At 45.8% G+C, this 17,738-nt stretch overlaps 1 protein-coding gene across 1 annotated transcript in view; it reads left to right on the plus strand.

Annotated features, from left to right (window-relative positions):
* The window catches only part of LOC120977783 (E3 ubiquitin-protein ligase RNF14-like), a 174,533-nt gene that overhangs the window by 115,891 nt on the left and 40,904 nt on the right, over window positions 1–17,738 (plus strand). Inside the window, exon 5 of the mRNA XM_040405902.1 lies at window positions 17,401–17,629. Coding sequence (XP_040261836.1) covers window positions 17,401–17,629 — 229 coding nt within the window. The remainder of the gene's footprint in view (window positions 1–17,400; window positions 17,630–17,738) is intronic.

The following is a 17,738-nucleotide window of genomic DNA, read 5'->3' on the forward strand; positions in this document are numbered from 1 at the left end:
CCACCAGCACAGGACCCACTGATAATAAGGTGATGCATATACCAGTTTGTCCTCAACCTCCGCCATGAACATGTTGGCATAAGTTGGTGCCACGTTGCAACCCATGGCCACACAGCGTGACTGTTGGTAAAAGGTGTTGCCAAAGAGAAAATAAAATTTCTCTTCAGGACCAACTCTAGGAGGCTGAGGACAAATCGGCGAGCATCAGGATTGAGTCCCGTGCCGGCCAGGGCCATATCGACGACATTTAATCCGTAATCGTGTGAAATAGACGTATACAGTGATACAACATCAAAACTGACCAAATAAAAATGAGCAGGTAAAGTAATCTCACTTAGTTTCGTCAAAAAATGTCCAGTATCCCTGACAAAGGAGGGCGCTGAGGTTGCATGGACACTGAGCAGTCTGTCCAAAAAGATAGCAATAGTGCTAAAGATAGATCCTCTGCCAGACACAATAGGTCTGCCAGGAGGATCAATCAGACGTTTGTGTATCTTGGGGAGCACATAAATCAGCGGGGTGACGGGGTGCGAAACCTTGAGAAACTGGCATAAATCTGCATCTATGATACCCCGTGCATGGGCCGTGTCAACTAAATCAGCGACCACCCTAGCAATCTCCCATTTGGGATCCTGTCTCAATGTTTCATATACCTCACCGTCACCCAACTGCCTACGTATCTCCCCCAAATATCTGTCCATGTCCATAACAACCACAGCGCCCCCCTTGTCGGCAGGCTTGATGGTAATATCACTGTTACGTGTCAGCTCTTTGAGAGCTTCTCTCTCATCATGTGTAATGGTAGACTTACTATACAACTGTTTACTCTGTTGTTGGAGCGTTCTAATCTGTTTAGTGACCAACTGAATGTATGATTCTACAATGTGATTATTATGAGGGGGCATGAAATGACTCTTGTTACGTAAATCATACTTGGCTAAAGACAATTCGGCAGTATCACTGTTAGACACACCCCTATTCATAACATTAGTATCAAAAAAAGCTTTCAATCTAAGGCGCCTAAAAAAGCGTTGTAGATCAAGTTCAGTCTCAAACCAATACGTCTCTGCCGTAGGGCAGAAGGATAGTCCATGTCCCAAGACATTAACTTGATCAGTGCTCAATTAAATAGATGATATACAGTCCTGGTCAAAAGTTGAGGACCACTTGAAAAATGGCAAAAAATCATATTTAGCATGGCTGGATCTTAACAAGGTTCCAAGTAGAGCTTCAACATGCAACAAGAAGAAATAGGAGTGAGACAAAACATTTTTTGAGCATTCAATTTAATGAAAACAACGAATTAGGCTACTTTCACACTAGCGTTCGGGGCTCCGCTTGTGAGTTCCGTTTGAAGGCTCTCACAAGCGGCCCCGAACGGATCCGTCCAGCCCTAATGCATTCTGAGTGGATGCGGATCCGCTCAGAATGCATCAGTCTGGCACCGTTTGTCCTCCGCTCCGCTCAGCAGGCGGACACCTGAACGCAGCTTGCAGCTTTCGGGTGTCCGCCTGGCCGTGCGGAGGCAAACGGATCCGTCCAGACTTACAATGTAAGTCAATGGGGACGGATCCGTTTGAAGTTGACACAGTATGGCTCAATCTTCAAACGGATCCGTCCCCCATTGACTTTCAATGTAAAGTCAAAACGGATCCGTTTGCATTATCATGAACAAAAAAAAAAAATATTATTTATTTTTTTTTTTTGTTCATGGTAATGCAAACGGATCCGTTCTGAACGGATCTAAGCGTTTGCATTATAGGTGCGGATCCGTCTGTGCAGATACCAGACGGATCCGCACCTAACGCAGGTGTGAAAGTAGCCTTAACTGAAACAGGCTGTTTTTCAGCTGATCAAAAGTTTAGGACCACACCACCAAAAAGTCCCTAAACCCCCCCAAAACAGAAATCCAACTTCCAAACATGAACTCAGTAATGAGTAGCTCCGCCGTTATTGTTTATCACTTCAAAAATTCGTTTCGGCATGCTTGATGCAAACGTTTCCATGAGGTGAGTGGGAACATTTCTCCAAGTGGTGAAGATGGCCGCACGAAGGCCATCTACTGTCTGGAACTGTTGTCCATTTTTGTAAACTTCCCTTGCCATCCATCCCCAAAGGTTCTCAATTGGATTTAGATCAGGGGAACACGCAGGATGAGCCAAAAGAGTGATGTTATTCTCCTGGAAGAAGTCCCTTGTCCTGCAGGCATTGTGTACTGTAAAGTTGTCCTGTTGAAAAACCCAGTCGTTACCACACAGACGAGGGCCCTCAGTCATGAGGAATGCTCTCTGCAACATCTGGACATAGCCAACGGCCGTTTGACGCCCCTGCACTTCCTGAAGCTCCATTGTTCCACTGAAGTAAAAAGCACCCCAGACCATTATGACACCCCCTCCACTGTGGCACGTAGAAAACATCTCAGGTGGGATCTGATCTGCTTGTCATGCCAGTAACGTTGGAAACCATCAGGACCATCAAGGTAAAAAAAATTCTCATCAGAGAATAAAACTTTCTTCCACCTTTGAATGTCCCATGTTTGGTGCTCTCTTGCAAAGTCCAAACGAGCAGTTCTGTGGCGTTCAAGGAGATGAGGTCTTTGAAGACGTTTTTTGTTTTTGAAGCCCTTCAGTTTCAGATGCCGTCTGATGGTTATGGGGCTGCAGTCAGCACCAGTAAGGGCCTTAATTTGGGTCGAGGACAGCTAATTGGATCCTCCGGCTCAGTGCTGATGAAATTTTTTGGGGTCTTCCACTTGACTTTTTTGTTCCACAACCCTCAGGATCATTTAAGAAATTCCCACCTCAGCAGCGATGATGCGCTGTGAGAGACCCTGCTTATGCAGTTCAACAACCCGACCACATTCAAAAAGGGAGAGTTTTTTTTGCCTTTGCCATCACAACGTGTGACTACCTGACAGAAAATGACAATTAATCCACATCTTTGCACAGATTTGGCCTTTTAAAGGCCTGTGGTCCTAAAATTTTGATCAGCTGAAATACAGCCTGTTTCAGTTTATTTGTTGTTTTCATTAAATTGAATGCTCTAAAAATGTTTTGTCTCACTTCCATTTCTTCTTGTTGCATGTTGAAGCTCTACTTGGAACCTTGTTAAGATCCAGCCATGCTAAATATGATTTTTTTGCCATTTTTCAAGTGGTCTTAAACTTTTGATCAGGACTGTATTTACCACCAGCTGATTTACTTCTTGTAGGTGCACCTCGTCACTCTCTCCCGTGCTCCCTGATTGTAGCCCAGATGTATAGGTGGGTGTTGGTCTTTTCTGGACCCTGTGATTGTTTTCTGCCGCCGCGTCGGAGTTTCCTCCCGCTGCATTTGGTGGTCTTCCTAAAAAAGATGACTTGGTTGATTCATCCGTTGATTCTGAGTCGCAAGTTGTGAAGTCAAAATGACTTTGCTCAAATCTTCTCCCCTTGCCCCTTCGTCTAGGGGGTCTGTTACGTGGCTGTTTGATTGATAGTCTTCCAGATCGCGGTGCCACTTATCCCTTTTGGGTTTTTTCTACCTCAGATTTATGTCGTTGCACATGTTGGGTTGTTTTTTCTTTGTGGGCCGCAAACTCATCCGTAGACAACAGCCCTTGTATCCAGAGGCGTACATAGAAATCACTGGGCCCCATAGCAAAAATCTGAATTGGGCCCCTTAACCCCGCCCACTACCCACCATGGCCCCTCCCACTTCCTGACCTGGCTCCTCCCATGCCACACCCCCATTAAATAAAAAAAAGTGAAAGGATGACACTTTACATCAAGTCTGAGGATGATAGGAGGGAGCGGAGCCATAGGAGACCCCCAAACATAGAGGGGCCCAGTGCCTGGACAGAGAATGCAGGGGAAGGAGGGGTGCGGCGCCAGAGGAGACCCCCAAACATAGAAGGGCCCAGTGCCTGGAGTCCCTGGACAGAGGATGCAAGGGAAGGAGGAGTAGAGCCAAAAAAGACCCCCACGGCCCCACCATACATAGAGGGGGGCCCACCCAGCCCAGTGCCTGGACATAGGATGAAACTTAAGGGAAGGAGGCAGAGCAGAGCCAGAGGAGACCCCGGGCCCCAAACATAGAGGGGCCCAGCCCCAGGCCCCAGACTGTGACTTACTTCAGGCCAGGCCCAGGCGCTACCAGCCAGGGACACAGCCGGTGCATGCATGCAGCACACTGCTCAGTCTGACAGTCACGACAGGGGAGAACTACTGTGTCAGTGACCTGGACGTGTCTGCTGGGGAGAAGTCACCTCCAGCTGGGGACACGGACCCTGCAGCATCGCCGGGGCCCGGGGGGAGGGGAGGTCAGCAGTGGGGGGGGGGGGGGGGGGGGTTGGGGGTCAGAGAGGGCATCAGGGGGAGAACTACTGTCTCAGTGACCTGGACGTGTCTGCTGGGGAGATGTCACCTCCAGCTGGGGACACGGAACCTGCAGCATCGCCGGGGGGAGGGGAGGACAGCAGTGAGGGGGGGTCAGAGAGGGCAGCAGGGGGAGAACTACTGTGTCAGTGACCTGGACGTGTCTGCTGGGGAAATGTCACCTCCAGCTGGGGACACGGACCCTGCAGCATCGCCGGGGCCCGGGGGGAGGGGAGGGGAGGACAGCAGTGGGGGGGGGGGGGTCAGAGAGGGCAGCAGGGGGAGAACTAGTAACATTGCCTACCTGGCACGGTGGCACCCGATCACTCAGCCCGGCCGGATGAATGGATGAGATCGCACACAGAACTACAGTAGGAGGACAGCGCAGAAGTTGCAGGGCAGGCACTAGGCAGGCACTGGTGAGGTGACGGCCGACAGCGAAGTTCGAGCCGATTCGCCCGCCCCCTTGCCCCACTGGCCAATCAGCAGCTGCCTCAACAGAGAGTTGCCTGTGCTGATTGGCCAGCGGCTCGAGCGCCACATGCAGGCTGGTTTGATCCTGATTCCGGGCCCGGCAGACGGTCCGGGTCAGGAGGAGGTCAGGTCACGTGACGTCTGAGACACTGAGGTCAGCGTCAGACAGAGGATCAGTCTCAGGTCAAGGGGGGGGGGGTCTGTGCGTCGAGGGCAGGTAATGAGTGGGCGGGGCCAAGTAGTGTGGGCGGGGCCTTCTCTGCGCTACGGGTCCCCCAGTGCCGCGGGCCCCATAGCAGTGGCGTGGTCTGCCTCTATGGGCGGTACGCCACTGCTTGTATCTGCCCATCCAGAATCGACAGGGTTTGTTTAATAACATCAACCTCTTTGTGCAGATATTCATTGTTTAGTAGCATCAGTTCAAAGGAATTCTTGTTATTAACTAATTCAAACTTCTTACAAAATTCCTCATTGTAGGGGAAGAGTTTTGGGCGGAGGTGAGATCTTAATCCCCTAGGGACTCTCTTTGACTTGTAATACTCCCTCAGCGTGCTGAGGTGCATTTCTATGGTAGTGAGTCTATTGGACTCCTGTTCAAATTTCCTTTTTAACAGGTCAATTGAAGGAGTACTGAGAAATGTCGCATCAGTAGCATCCTCATTGATTAGCCTGTGAATGTCCTCCTTAGTATACAGGTATGCACTCATAGTGGCATTCTCAAAGGTCTTACCAGGTTCAGGGGATAAGTCCATCGGTAGATATTACCGCATCCCCAGTGCCCGCTCTCAGGATCCAGAACAGCAAAACAAAGGTGAAAGAACAGCACAACCAGACTTTTAGACCAAAAAGGGGTGGCGATAGGGAACGTATGTTGAGAAAAAAAGAGCTGAAATGGATCTTCATTTTACAATCGTTACAACCCCAGGGACTCAATATTGAATTTAATGTAAACAGTATAGATAGGTAGAGTTCTATTAATGTCTGACTCAGTATAGACAATGTTTTTAATGGTAGATTAAGATTTATTTAGTTTCATCACTATTGTCACACTTTTATTCACAATATATATTTATGTGTGGTGTATCTGATACATTGTTTCGTCTGACTCCGTTGGAGTCATGCCTTTTTTCCCCCATACATTTATCGTCAGATAGCCGGGCTCTGCGTGCGTCCAACCTCATGGATTATCCATTTTATAATTAGGGTGGATATACCGCTCTGTCCCTGTGTTGTAGTCTATGTGAGTTACATTATATGTCCCCGTTGACACACATGGGCCGAGCGGAGGTCCGGTGATAGGACCTTCCATGTGGCTGCAGGTATATGTGGGCAAAGGACCTTGCGCCCAACACGTGACCATCATGTGACTTGTAAAAAAAGGGGGTTATTCAGCACCTCCCAGTGCACAGGTGCACGCTGCCATGGCAAAGACCTAGGGAAAAAAGAGACAATGCAGCAGCACCCTGCAAATCAGATAAAGTACAACAATGCCATAGTCACAACAATTATAGTGCTAATGCTATGCTTATTTATAAAGTGAGATGCTTGGCCAATGCATTTTGTACAAAACCATCTGAGCCCGTCTGCCGTACATCAAGGCGATCTCTGTTAGATGGGTCCTAACACTAAATACTACGTGTTATGCGCCATAAAATTCAGGGAGTGTTGGATCCACATGCATGCTGGATCCACTCTGCCTTTTACCATTTTTGGTGCCATAATGGCCTACATTACAAGGGATGCAGGTACCAACATGCATTCCGAGCCCACTCTATACCTTTCCTTGTGCCAGACAGCTTCCAATGAATGTAGTGAGAGCAGGCTACAGCTTTTTACTGAAACTAATTAAAATCAGCCAACAGGGCAGACAGGCTAATCAGGAGTGCACGACTCGCTGGAGTGCCACATCTCCAGCATTGTAAATCTGCAAAAAAAGGGGGTTAGTCATTCTTACTTTGAGAATGCGACTATGAGTGCATACCTGTATACTGAGGAGGACATTCACAGGCTAATCAACGAGGATGCTACTGATGCGACATTTCTGAGTACTCCTTCAATTGACCTGTTAAAAAGGAAATTTGAACAGGAGTCCAAGAGACTCACTACCATAGAAATGCACCTCAGCACGCTGAGGGAGTATTACAAGTCAAAGAGAGTCCCTAGGGGATTAAGATCTCACCTCCGCCCAACCCTCTTCCCCAACAATGAGGAATTTTGTAAGAAGTTCGAATTGGTCAATAACAAGTATTCCTTTGAACTGATGCTACTAAACATTGAATATCTGCACAAAGAGGTTGATGTTATTAAACAAACCCTCTCGATTCTGGATGGGCAGATACAAGGGCTGTTGTCTACGAATGACAACCCAACATGTGCAACGACATAAATCTGAGGTAGAAAAAACCAAAAGGGATAAGTGGCACCACGATCTGGAAGACTATTAATCAAACAGCCACGTAACAGACCCCCTAGACGAAGGGGCAAGGGGAGAAGATTTGAGCAAAGTCATTTTGGCTTCACAACTTGTGACTCAATCAACGGATGAATCAACCAAGTCATCTTTTTTAGGAAGACCACCAAATGCAGCGGGAGGAAACTCCAACGCTGCGGCAGAAAACATCACAGGGTCCAGAAAAGACCAACACCCACCTATACATCTGGGCTACAATCAGGGAGCACGGGAGAGAGTGACGGGGCGCACCTACAAGAAGTAAATCAGCTGGTGGTAAATATATCATCTATTGAATTGAGCGCTGATCAAGTAAATGTCTTGGGACATGGACTATCTTTCTGCCCTACGGCAGAGATGGATTGGTTTGAGACTGAACTTGATCTACAATGCTTTTTTAGGCGCCTTAGATTGAAAGATTTTTTTGAAACTAATGTTATGAATAGGGGTGTGTCTAACAGTGATGCTGCCAAATTGTCTTTAGCCAAGTATGATTTACGTAACAAGTCAATTCATGCCCCCTCATAATAATCACATTGTAGAATCATACATTCAGTTGGCCACTAAACAGATTAGAACGCTCCAACAACAGAGTAAACAGTTGTATAGTAAGTCTAACATTACACATGATGAGAAAGAAGCTCTCAAAGAGCTGACACGTAACAGTGATATTACCATCAAGCCTGCCGACAAGGGGGGTGTTGTGGTTGTTATGCACATGGACAGATATTTGGGGGAGATACGTAGGCAGTTGGGTGACGGCAGTGGCGTAACTACCGGGGAAGCAGCTGCTTCAGGGCCCGGGCTGCCAAGGGGGCCCGGCGCCCCGGCAGCGTGTGTGACAGTTTATTTTCAAGTTAGTTAAATATCGATTCTTGTCTTAATGTTCAGGGCCCCTTCACAGCAGCGGCTGACCAGGCCCCCTCGCTAATGTGATCTAATCTTACTGTCTCCTAAAGTCTCCTGATGTGTCTGGGATTCGAACCCACAACCTCTAATGTATCAGTGGCAAAGCATTTACCCACACAGCCATAAAGGTTGCATAGCAACTGATTGAAAAAATCAACACTGCTATATCTCTATATGACAGCTGTCCCAGCACACTCGGCTCTGCTATATCTCTATATATGAGCAGCTGTCATGTGTATAGATGTACACTTAGCCAGCTATAACAGTAGAAGTCTCATATTTTTTCAGTCAGCAGCAAGGCAGCTCTTATGGTCTTGTGGTTAAGTGCTTTGCCTCTGATACAGAAGGTCGTGGGTTCGAATCCCAGCAGAAACTTTTCTGAAATACAAGCACTGACTCCATATATGGACATACAGGGCGGGACACAGGAAGAGGCTGCATCGCATCGCTGACATGGAGGTAAGTAGAAGTGTTTATTATATTTTTTTTAATACCCGACTATTACTGCCATGGGGGGAGCGGGGGGCACTTGATACTGGCACATGGGGGGAGGGGGGTTGGCACCTGATACTGGCACATGGGGGAGGGGGGTTGGCACCTGATACTGGCACCTGGGGGGGTTGGCACCTGATACTGGCACATGGGGGGGGGGGAGAGAGAGGCACCTGATACTGGCACATGGGGGGAGAGGGGTTTGCACCTGATACTGGCACCTGGGGGGGGGGGGGGGGTTGGCACCTGATACTGGCACATGGGGGGGGAGAGATGCACTTGATACTGGCACTTTTTTTTGGGGGGGGGGAGATGGCACTATGATACTGGGACATGGGGGGGAGGAGAGAGGCACTTGATACTGACACCTGGGGGGAGGGGGGGTTGGCACCTGATACTAGCACATGGGGGGGAGAGAGGCACCTGATACTGGCACCTGGGGGGGGAGAGGGGTTGGCACCTGATTCTGGCACATGGGGGGGGAGGGAGAGAGGCACTTGATACTGGCACTTTTTTTGTGAGGGGGAGATGGCACTATGATACTGGGACATGGGGGGGAGGAGAGAGGCACTTGATACTGGCATGTGGGGGGGGGTTGGCACTTGATACTGGCACATGGGTGGGTTTGGCACTATGATACTGGCACATGGGGGTGGAGAGAGGCACTTGATACTGGCACTTTTTTTGGAGGGGAGATGGCACTATGATACTGGGACATGGGGGGGGGGGAAGAGAGAGGCACTTGATACTGGCACATCGGGGGGTTTGGCACTATGATACTGGCACATGGGGGGTGGGAAGGAGAGAGGCACTTGATACTGGCACATGGGGGGGGGAGATGGCACTATGATACTGGGACATGTGGGGGGGGGGGAGGCACTTGATACTGGCACATGATGGGGGGGCATCTATGGGGACACTTACTGGCACATTATTGGGGGACACTAGGCCGGCAGCCTATCAGAGGCCGGACACTGAGGGGCATCTACTGGGGCACTATATATGGGGCATTTTATACTGGTACATTATGGGGGGCACTAGCAGGAAGGGGGGAGAGGTGCACTATGGGGGAATTTACTGGGGGCACTATATAGGGGTATTTTATACTGGGACATTATGGGGGCACTATGGGGACATTAGCTCAACTGGGGGCATTACAAGGGGTTATTTTTGCACTGTCACATTATAAGGAGAATTATTACTACTGGGGGGGGCATTATAGTGGGCTTTATTACTCCCCCATGGTATGACCCCCTAGTAGCACACCAGCCTCTCCCTGCTCTGCTATCCCTCTGCCCCTTCTCCAAATCCTTATTATGAAATCTTTCTCATTAGGATAAAGCACAACATCAGCTCCGCCGAGCCCCCGACCAAAGTGTTGAAGTGGTGTCCGAGATCCCCAAGGGTCAAGTAACTGTAAGTTTTCCTATGAAATATGTTTATGTTCTACACATATAGCATCCACTGTGCCACACAATATACAGTATACCGCTACACTGTGCCAAAGGAGTGGGATTTACACAGAAGGAGGGAGGTGCGAAGCGCGCTGGAGGGGCCCTTACAAATATTTGCTGTGGGGCCTAGTCACTTCTAGTTACGCCCCTGGGTGACGGTGAGGTATATGAAACTTTGAGACAGGATCCCAAATGGGAGATTGCTAGGTTGGTCACTGATTTAGTTGACACGGCCCATGCACGGGGTATCATAGATGCAGATTTATGCCAGTTTCTCAAGGTTTCGCACCCCGTCACCCCGCTGATTTATGTGCTCCCCAAGATACACAAAAGTCTGATTGATCCTCCTGGCAGACTTATTGTGTCTGGCAGGGGATCTATCTTTAGCACTATTGCTATCTTTTTGGACAGACTGCTCCGTGTCCATGCAACCTCAGCGCCCTCCTATGTCAGGGATACAGGACATTTTTTGACGAAACTAAGTGAGATTACTTTACCTGCTCATTTTTATTTGGTCAGTTTTGATGTTGTATCACTGTATACGTCTATTTCACACGATTACGGATTAAATGTCGTCGATGTGGCCCTGGCCGGTACGGGACTCACTCCTGATGCTCGTCGATTTGTCCTCAGCCTCCTAGAGTTAGTCCTGAAGAGGAATTATTTTCTCTTTGGCAACACCTTTTACCAACAGTCACGTGGTGTGGCCATAGGTTCCAACGTGGCACCAACTTATGCCAACATGTTCATGGCGGAGGTTGATGACAAACTGGTATATGCATCACCTTTCTATCAGTGGGTCCTGTGCTGGAGGAGCTACATTGACGACATGTTTATGATTTGGAGTGGGTCTATTGACTCTTTGAATGAGTTTCATGTACAACTGAACAATGGGGTACCCGGCCTTCAATTTACTGTGACTTCCTCTTCTGAGGAGTTACAGTTTTTTGACGTCAGGGTTTACATTGAAGAGGGCCAATTGAAAACAGACTTGTATAAAAAGCCTACCGACAGGAACAACCTCCTGAGACATGACAGTTGTCATCCACCCTGCATGTTAGATTCCCTGCTTTGGAGTCAGATGCTGCGTGTTAGACGTGTTGTATCTGATGATCATGTATTCAATCATCGGATCAACGAGATGTGTAACAAATTCACTCAGAGATGGTACCCTGGTAGGCTTTTACACAGGTCTATGGCCAGGATCTCTTTAGTTGACAGAGTGTCCACATTTCAGTCTTCTCCTACGAGTAGTGATACGGCACGTATCCTGTTTGTTTCCACCTATGGTAACCACAGTGCGGATATAACACATATTCTAAGGAAAGAGTGGCATATCCTCCATAGGGGTTTCCCGACTATACACGAATTTGATAATCCGCCATTGATGGCATATATAAACGGGCACCAATTGCCGTGACAAACTGATAAAAACCGACACAGGAGATGATATTAAAGGGGGTCAAACTTACCTTAAATCCAGAAAGATGGGGAATTTCCCATGCTTGGGTTGTTGCAACTGTGGGAATATGTTAAAGGGGAACACCTTTGTACACTCTTATAGTGGCAAGAAATACAACATTGCAGGATATTATACATGTCGGTCCAAGTTTGTAATCTACATGATTGTTTGTCCCTGTAGTTTGATCTATCTGGGAGAAACAACCATGGAAATTAGGGAGCGCATTAACAAACACAAAAGTACTATTAGGAAAAAAATGGTGGACAAACCGGTGGCTAAGCACTTCATTGACTGTGGACACTCTGGAGGAGCTACATTTCATAGATTTAGGGTCATTGACTCTGACGTCCCCAAAAGGTGTGGCGATAGGGAACATATGTTGAGAAAAAAAGAGCTGAAATGGATCTTCATTTTACAATCGTTACAACCCCAGGGACTCAATATTGAATTTAATGTAAACAGTATAGATACAGTTGCAAGAAAAAGTATGTGAACCCTTTGGAATGATATGGTGTTCTGTACAAATTGGTCATAAAATGTGATCTGATCTTCATCTAAGTCACAACAATAGACAATCACAGTCTGCTTAAACTAATAACACTCAAAGAATTAAATGTTACCATGTTTTTATTGAACAAACCATGTAAACATTCACAGTGGAGGTGGAAAAAGTATGTGAACCCCTAGACTAATGACATCTCCAAGAGCTAATTGGAGTGAGATGTCAGCCAACTGGAGTCCAATCAATGAGATGAGATTGGAGGTGTTGGTTACAGCTGCCCTTCCCTATAAAAAACGCACACCAGTTCTGGGTTTGCTTTTCACAAGAAGCATTGCCTGATGTGAATGATGCCTCGCACAAAAGAGCTCTCAGAAGACCTACGATTTAGAATTGTTGACTTGCATAAAGCTGGAAAGTGTTATAAAAGTATCTCCAAAAGCCTTGCTGTTCATCAGTCCACGGTAAGACAAATTGTCTATAAATGGAGACAGTTCAGCACTGCTGCTACTCTCCCTAGGAGTATCCGTCCTGTAAAGATGACTGCAAGAGCACAGCGCAGACTACTCAATGAGGTGAAGAAGAATCTTATAGTGTCAGCTAAAGACTTACAAAAGTCTCTGGCATATGCTAACATCCCTGTTAGCGAATCTACGATAAGTAAAACACTAAACAAGAATGGATTTCATGGGAGGATACCTCAGAGGAAGCCACTGCTGTCCAAAAAAAACATTGCTGCACGTTTACAGTTTGCACATGAGCACTTGGATGTTCCACAACAGTACTGGCAAAATATTCTGTGGACAGATGAAACCAAAGTTGAGTTGTTTGGAAGAAACACACAACACTATGTGTGGAGAAAAAGAGGCACAGCACACCAACATCAAAACCTCATCCCAACTGTGAAGTATGGTGGTGGGGGCATTATGGTTTGGGGCGGCTTTGCTGCGTCAGGGCCTGGACGGATTGCTATCATCGAAGGCAAAATGAATTCCCAAGTTTATCAAGACATTTTGCAGGAGAACTTAAGGCCATCTGTCCACCAGCTGAAGCTCAACAGAAGATGGGTGTTGCAACAGGACAACAACCCAAAGCATAGAAGTAAATCAACAACAGAATGGCTTAAACAGAACAAAATACGCCTTCTGGAGTGGCCCAGTCAGAGTCCTGACCTCAACCCGATTGAGATGCTGTGGCATGACCTCAAGAAAGCGATTCACACCAGACATCCCAACAATATTGCTGAACTGAAACAGTTCTGTAAAGAGGAATGGTCAAGAATTACTCCTGACCGTTGTGCACGTCTGATCTGCAACTACAGGAAATGTTTGCTTGAAGTTATTGCTGCCAAATGAGGTTCAACCAGTTATTAAATCCAAGGGTTCACATACTTTTTCCACCTGCACTGTGAATGTTTACATGGTGTGTTCAATAAAAACATGGTAACATTTAATTATTTGTGTGTTATTAGTTTAAGCAGACTGTGATTGTCTATTGTTGTGATTTAGATGAAGATCAGATCACATTTTATGACCAATTTGTGCAGAAATCCATATCATTCCAAAGGGTTCACATACTTTTTCTTGCAACTGTAGGTAGAATTCTATTCATGTCTGACTCAGTATAGACAAAGTTTTTAATGGTAGATTAAGATTTTTTTTGTTTCATCACTATTGTCACACTTTTATTAACAATATATATTTATGTGTGGTGTATCTTATACTGTACATTGTTTCGTCGGACTCCGTTGGAGTTATGCCTTTTTTCCCCCATCCATTTATCGTCAGATTGCAGGGCTCTGCGTGCGTCCAACCTCATGGATTATCCATTTTATATTTAGGGTGGATATACCGCTCTGTCTCTGTGTTGTAGTCTATGTGAGATACATTATATGTCCCCGTTGACACACATGGGCCGAGCGGAGGTCCGGTGATAGGACCTTTTTAATGTGGTTGCAGGTATATGTGGGCAAAGGACCTTGCGCCCAACACATGACCATCATGTGACTTGATGACACGTTGGTCACCTGATTGACAACTGCACGTCACGCAGGTAGCGTGATGACATCACTGACATGCGCAGTGCGATTGGCCAAAACATCGAAGTGGATGTGAAGATGCCTAACACTATCAGACGATGTTTCATAAGTTTCAGGTACACACTATATTTCAGATGGCCTGATTATTTATGAGTCTGTTTTTAATTGCACTGATATATCGAGTGGGCTAAGCCCCTTAATGATTGGCTCCAAGATGTTGTGGGAGTGGTCACATGTACAGTACAGACCAAAAGTTTGGACACACCTTCTCATTCAAAGAGTTTTCTTTATTTTCATGACTATGAAGGCATCAAAACTATGAATTAACACATGTGGAATTATACACATAACAAACAAGTGTGAAACAACTGAAAATATGTCATATTCTAGGTTCTTCAAAGTAGCCACCTTTTGCTTTGATTACTGCTTTGCACACTCTTGGCATTCTCTTGATGAGCTTCAAGAGGTAGTCCCCTGAAATGGTCTTCCAACAGTCTTGAAGTAGTTCCCAGAGATGCTTAGCACTTGTTGGCCCTTTTGCCTTTACTCTGCGGTCCAGCTCACCCCAAACCATCTCGATTGGGTTCAGGTCCGGTGACTGTGGAGGCCAGGTCATCTGGCGCAGCACCCCATCACTCTCCTTCATGGTCAAATAGCCCTTACTTTCAAAGTTTTCCCAATTTTTCGGCTGACTGACCTTCATTTCTTAAAGTAATGATGGCCACTCATTTTTCTTTACTTAGCTGCTTTTTTCTTGCCATAATACAAATTCTAACAGTCTATTCAGTAGGACTAACAGCTGTGTATCCACCTGACTTCTCCTCAACGCCACTGATGGTCCCAACCCCATTTATAAGGCAAGAAATCCCACTTATTAAACCTGACAGGGCACACCTGTGAAGTGAAAACCATTTCAGGGGACTACCTCTTGAAGCTCATCAAGAGAATGCCAAGAGTGTGCAAAGCAGTAATCAAAGCAAAAGATGGCTACTTTGAAGAACCTAGAATATGACATATTTTCAGTTGTTTCACACTTGTTTGTTATGTATATAATTCCACATGTGTTAATTCATAGTTTTGATGCCTTCAGTGTGAATCTACAATTTTCATAGTCATGAAAATAAAGAAAACTCTTTGAATGAGAAGGTGTGTCCAAACTTTTGGTCTGTACTGTATGTATTTAACATTGCTAGTTTTTACCATTTGTATACTTGACAAAGGCTACTGCATAGCCGAAACATCGTATTTTGTCTGTGTGTGCACTCAAGCCTTCCAATCAAAGACGCACTGGATATGCTGCTGTGATTCCTATTTTGCATCGTTATTCCTGGACTGCTGGGATCTGCTGTCCCTCCACGGCTGTTGCAAATCGGTTTTGGTCTAAAAGTCCGGTTGTGCTGTTCTTTCACCTTTGTTTTGTCAAACTGTAGATCTGTCTTCTCTAAACTAGTTGGTGGGGCTCATCGTTGAACTTTATTTTAGTAGGTGTTAAAGCAGTGTTTATGTACCTACCATCTCACTCCTACAGCTGCCAGAATACTCACTTGCTCTCTCCTGCTGCGTCTCCAGTGGCAGCATTTTGCTGCTTTCTCCCAGTGGTCCTAGCCACCAGAGCAGCACTGAACTGTTCAGACCATGCAGGCTCAGCCCTGTCTCTCACTTACTCTGCCTCTCATTGTCCTTAATCTTCCTCAGCCTATGGCTGGCCACTTCAGGGTGTTTAAGGCATCTTCCCCTGTGGGAGTAGGCCTGAGCAATAGGTTCTAGTTGTCTACACCATGTACACAATTATTAGACAAGTGAGTATAACGACCATATCATTATTTTTATGCATATTTTTCAACGCCAAGCTGTTTAAACTTAAAAGCTTATTGGATTGAAGCATATCAGGTGATGGGTATTTGTGTAATGAGGGAGGGTGTGGCCTAAGGAAATCAAGACTTTATATCAAGGTGTGCATAATTATTAGGCACACCTTATGAGCCAAAAAAGAAATTTAACTGAATCTGAAAAGTCAACAACTGTTAAAAGTATTTCAGAGAGATGCAGCATTCTTGAAATTGCAAAGATATTGTGATGTGATAACAGAACCATCAAACATTTTGCTGTAAATAGTAAACAGGGTCGCAAGAAACGTGTTGAGAAAAAAGATGCAAATTAACTGCCAATCATTTGAGAAGAATCAAGTGTGAAGCGACCAGGAACTGATTATCCTGCAGTGCTGTCATATTCCAGAACTGCAACCTCCCTGGAGTGCCACGAAGTGCAAGGTGTTCAGTGCTCAGAGGCGTGACCAAGGTAAGGAAGTCTAACCAACACTGAACAAGACACGTACTGTAAGTTGAAACGTCAAAACTGGGCCAAGAAATATGAGAAGACAGATTTTTCAAAGCTTTTATGGACTGATGAGATGAGAGTGACTCTTGACGGACCAGATGGATCGGTCTGTGGCTGGATCAGTAAGGGGCAAAGAGCTCCACTTCAACTTAGACACCAGCAGAGCATGGTAGAGGTGGGGCGCTGCTATGGGCTGGTATTATTAAAGATAAGCTAGTTGGACCTTTTTGTATTAAAGACAGATTCAAAATCAACTTCCAAACCTACTGCCAGTTTTTAGAAGACACTTTCTTCAAGCAGCGGTACAGGAAAAAGTCTGCATCTTTGAAGAAAAACATGATTTTTACATGGGACAATCCTTCATTGCATGCATCGAGGTACTCCACTGCTTTGCTATCCAGTAAAGGCCTTACAGATGAAAGAATAATGACATGCCCTACTTCCTCACCTGACCTAAACCCTACTTGTGGGCCCTTCTTAAACTTGAGATGTTGTGGTGTCTGGGACTGCTACACAAAAAGCTGTTGGTCAACAGATAAAGAAACTGACAGACTCCATGGATGGAAGGCTCATGACTGTTATTAAAGAGAAAGTCAAAACTTCACTTTTACTTTCTTAAATATTCAGGTTTATTAACAATTTGAATTGACCAACAGCACTGTAGTTCTTCAATAATGCAATTAATCCTCAAAAATACAACTTTCCTAATAATTGTGCGCACAATGTAGTGTCCTGCGAAAGTGCAATATAGTCTTATTTACCTACCCATAGTCTTCTTTGTCTTCATAAATTGTGTATTTAAGAAAACCCTACTTTTCTGGTTTTACTACATTAATATGTATTTCATATATGTACTGCATATTCTATTTCAGATCTCTGAATTTCATGTTTGCATACAGATGTCCATTGTTCATGTCCATGTTTACTTGCAGGTAAAGGATCTTGTAGGGGAGCAGCTTTTCAGCCGCTATGATGGTCTCCTCTTGCAGTCAAGCTTGGATTTAATGGCAGATGTCATTTACTGTCCACGTCTAAGCTGTCAGACACCAGTCTTGCAGGAGCCAGATGGTAAAATGGGCATTTGCTCAGTCTGCCAATATGCATTTTGTGTCAATTGCAAAAAGGCTTTCCATGGACTCTCCCCTTGCATAGTAACTGCAGGTATGTTCAATAGCTTCTTGCTAAAGGGGTTTTCCAAGTTACATTTATTTAGGTCCAACTGCAGGGAAGTGGTCAAAATAATAAAACTTTAACTTACCTTCCCAGACAC

Source organism: Bufo bufo, chromosome 1 (assembly GCF_905171765.1).
Source record: "Bufo bufo chromosome 1, aBufBuf1.1, whole genome shotgun sequence".
Classification (NCBI taxonomy): domain Eukaryota; kingdom Metazoa; phylum Chordata; class Amphibia; order Anura; family Bufonidae; genus Bufo; species Bufo bufo.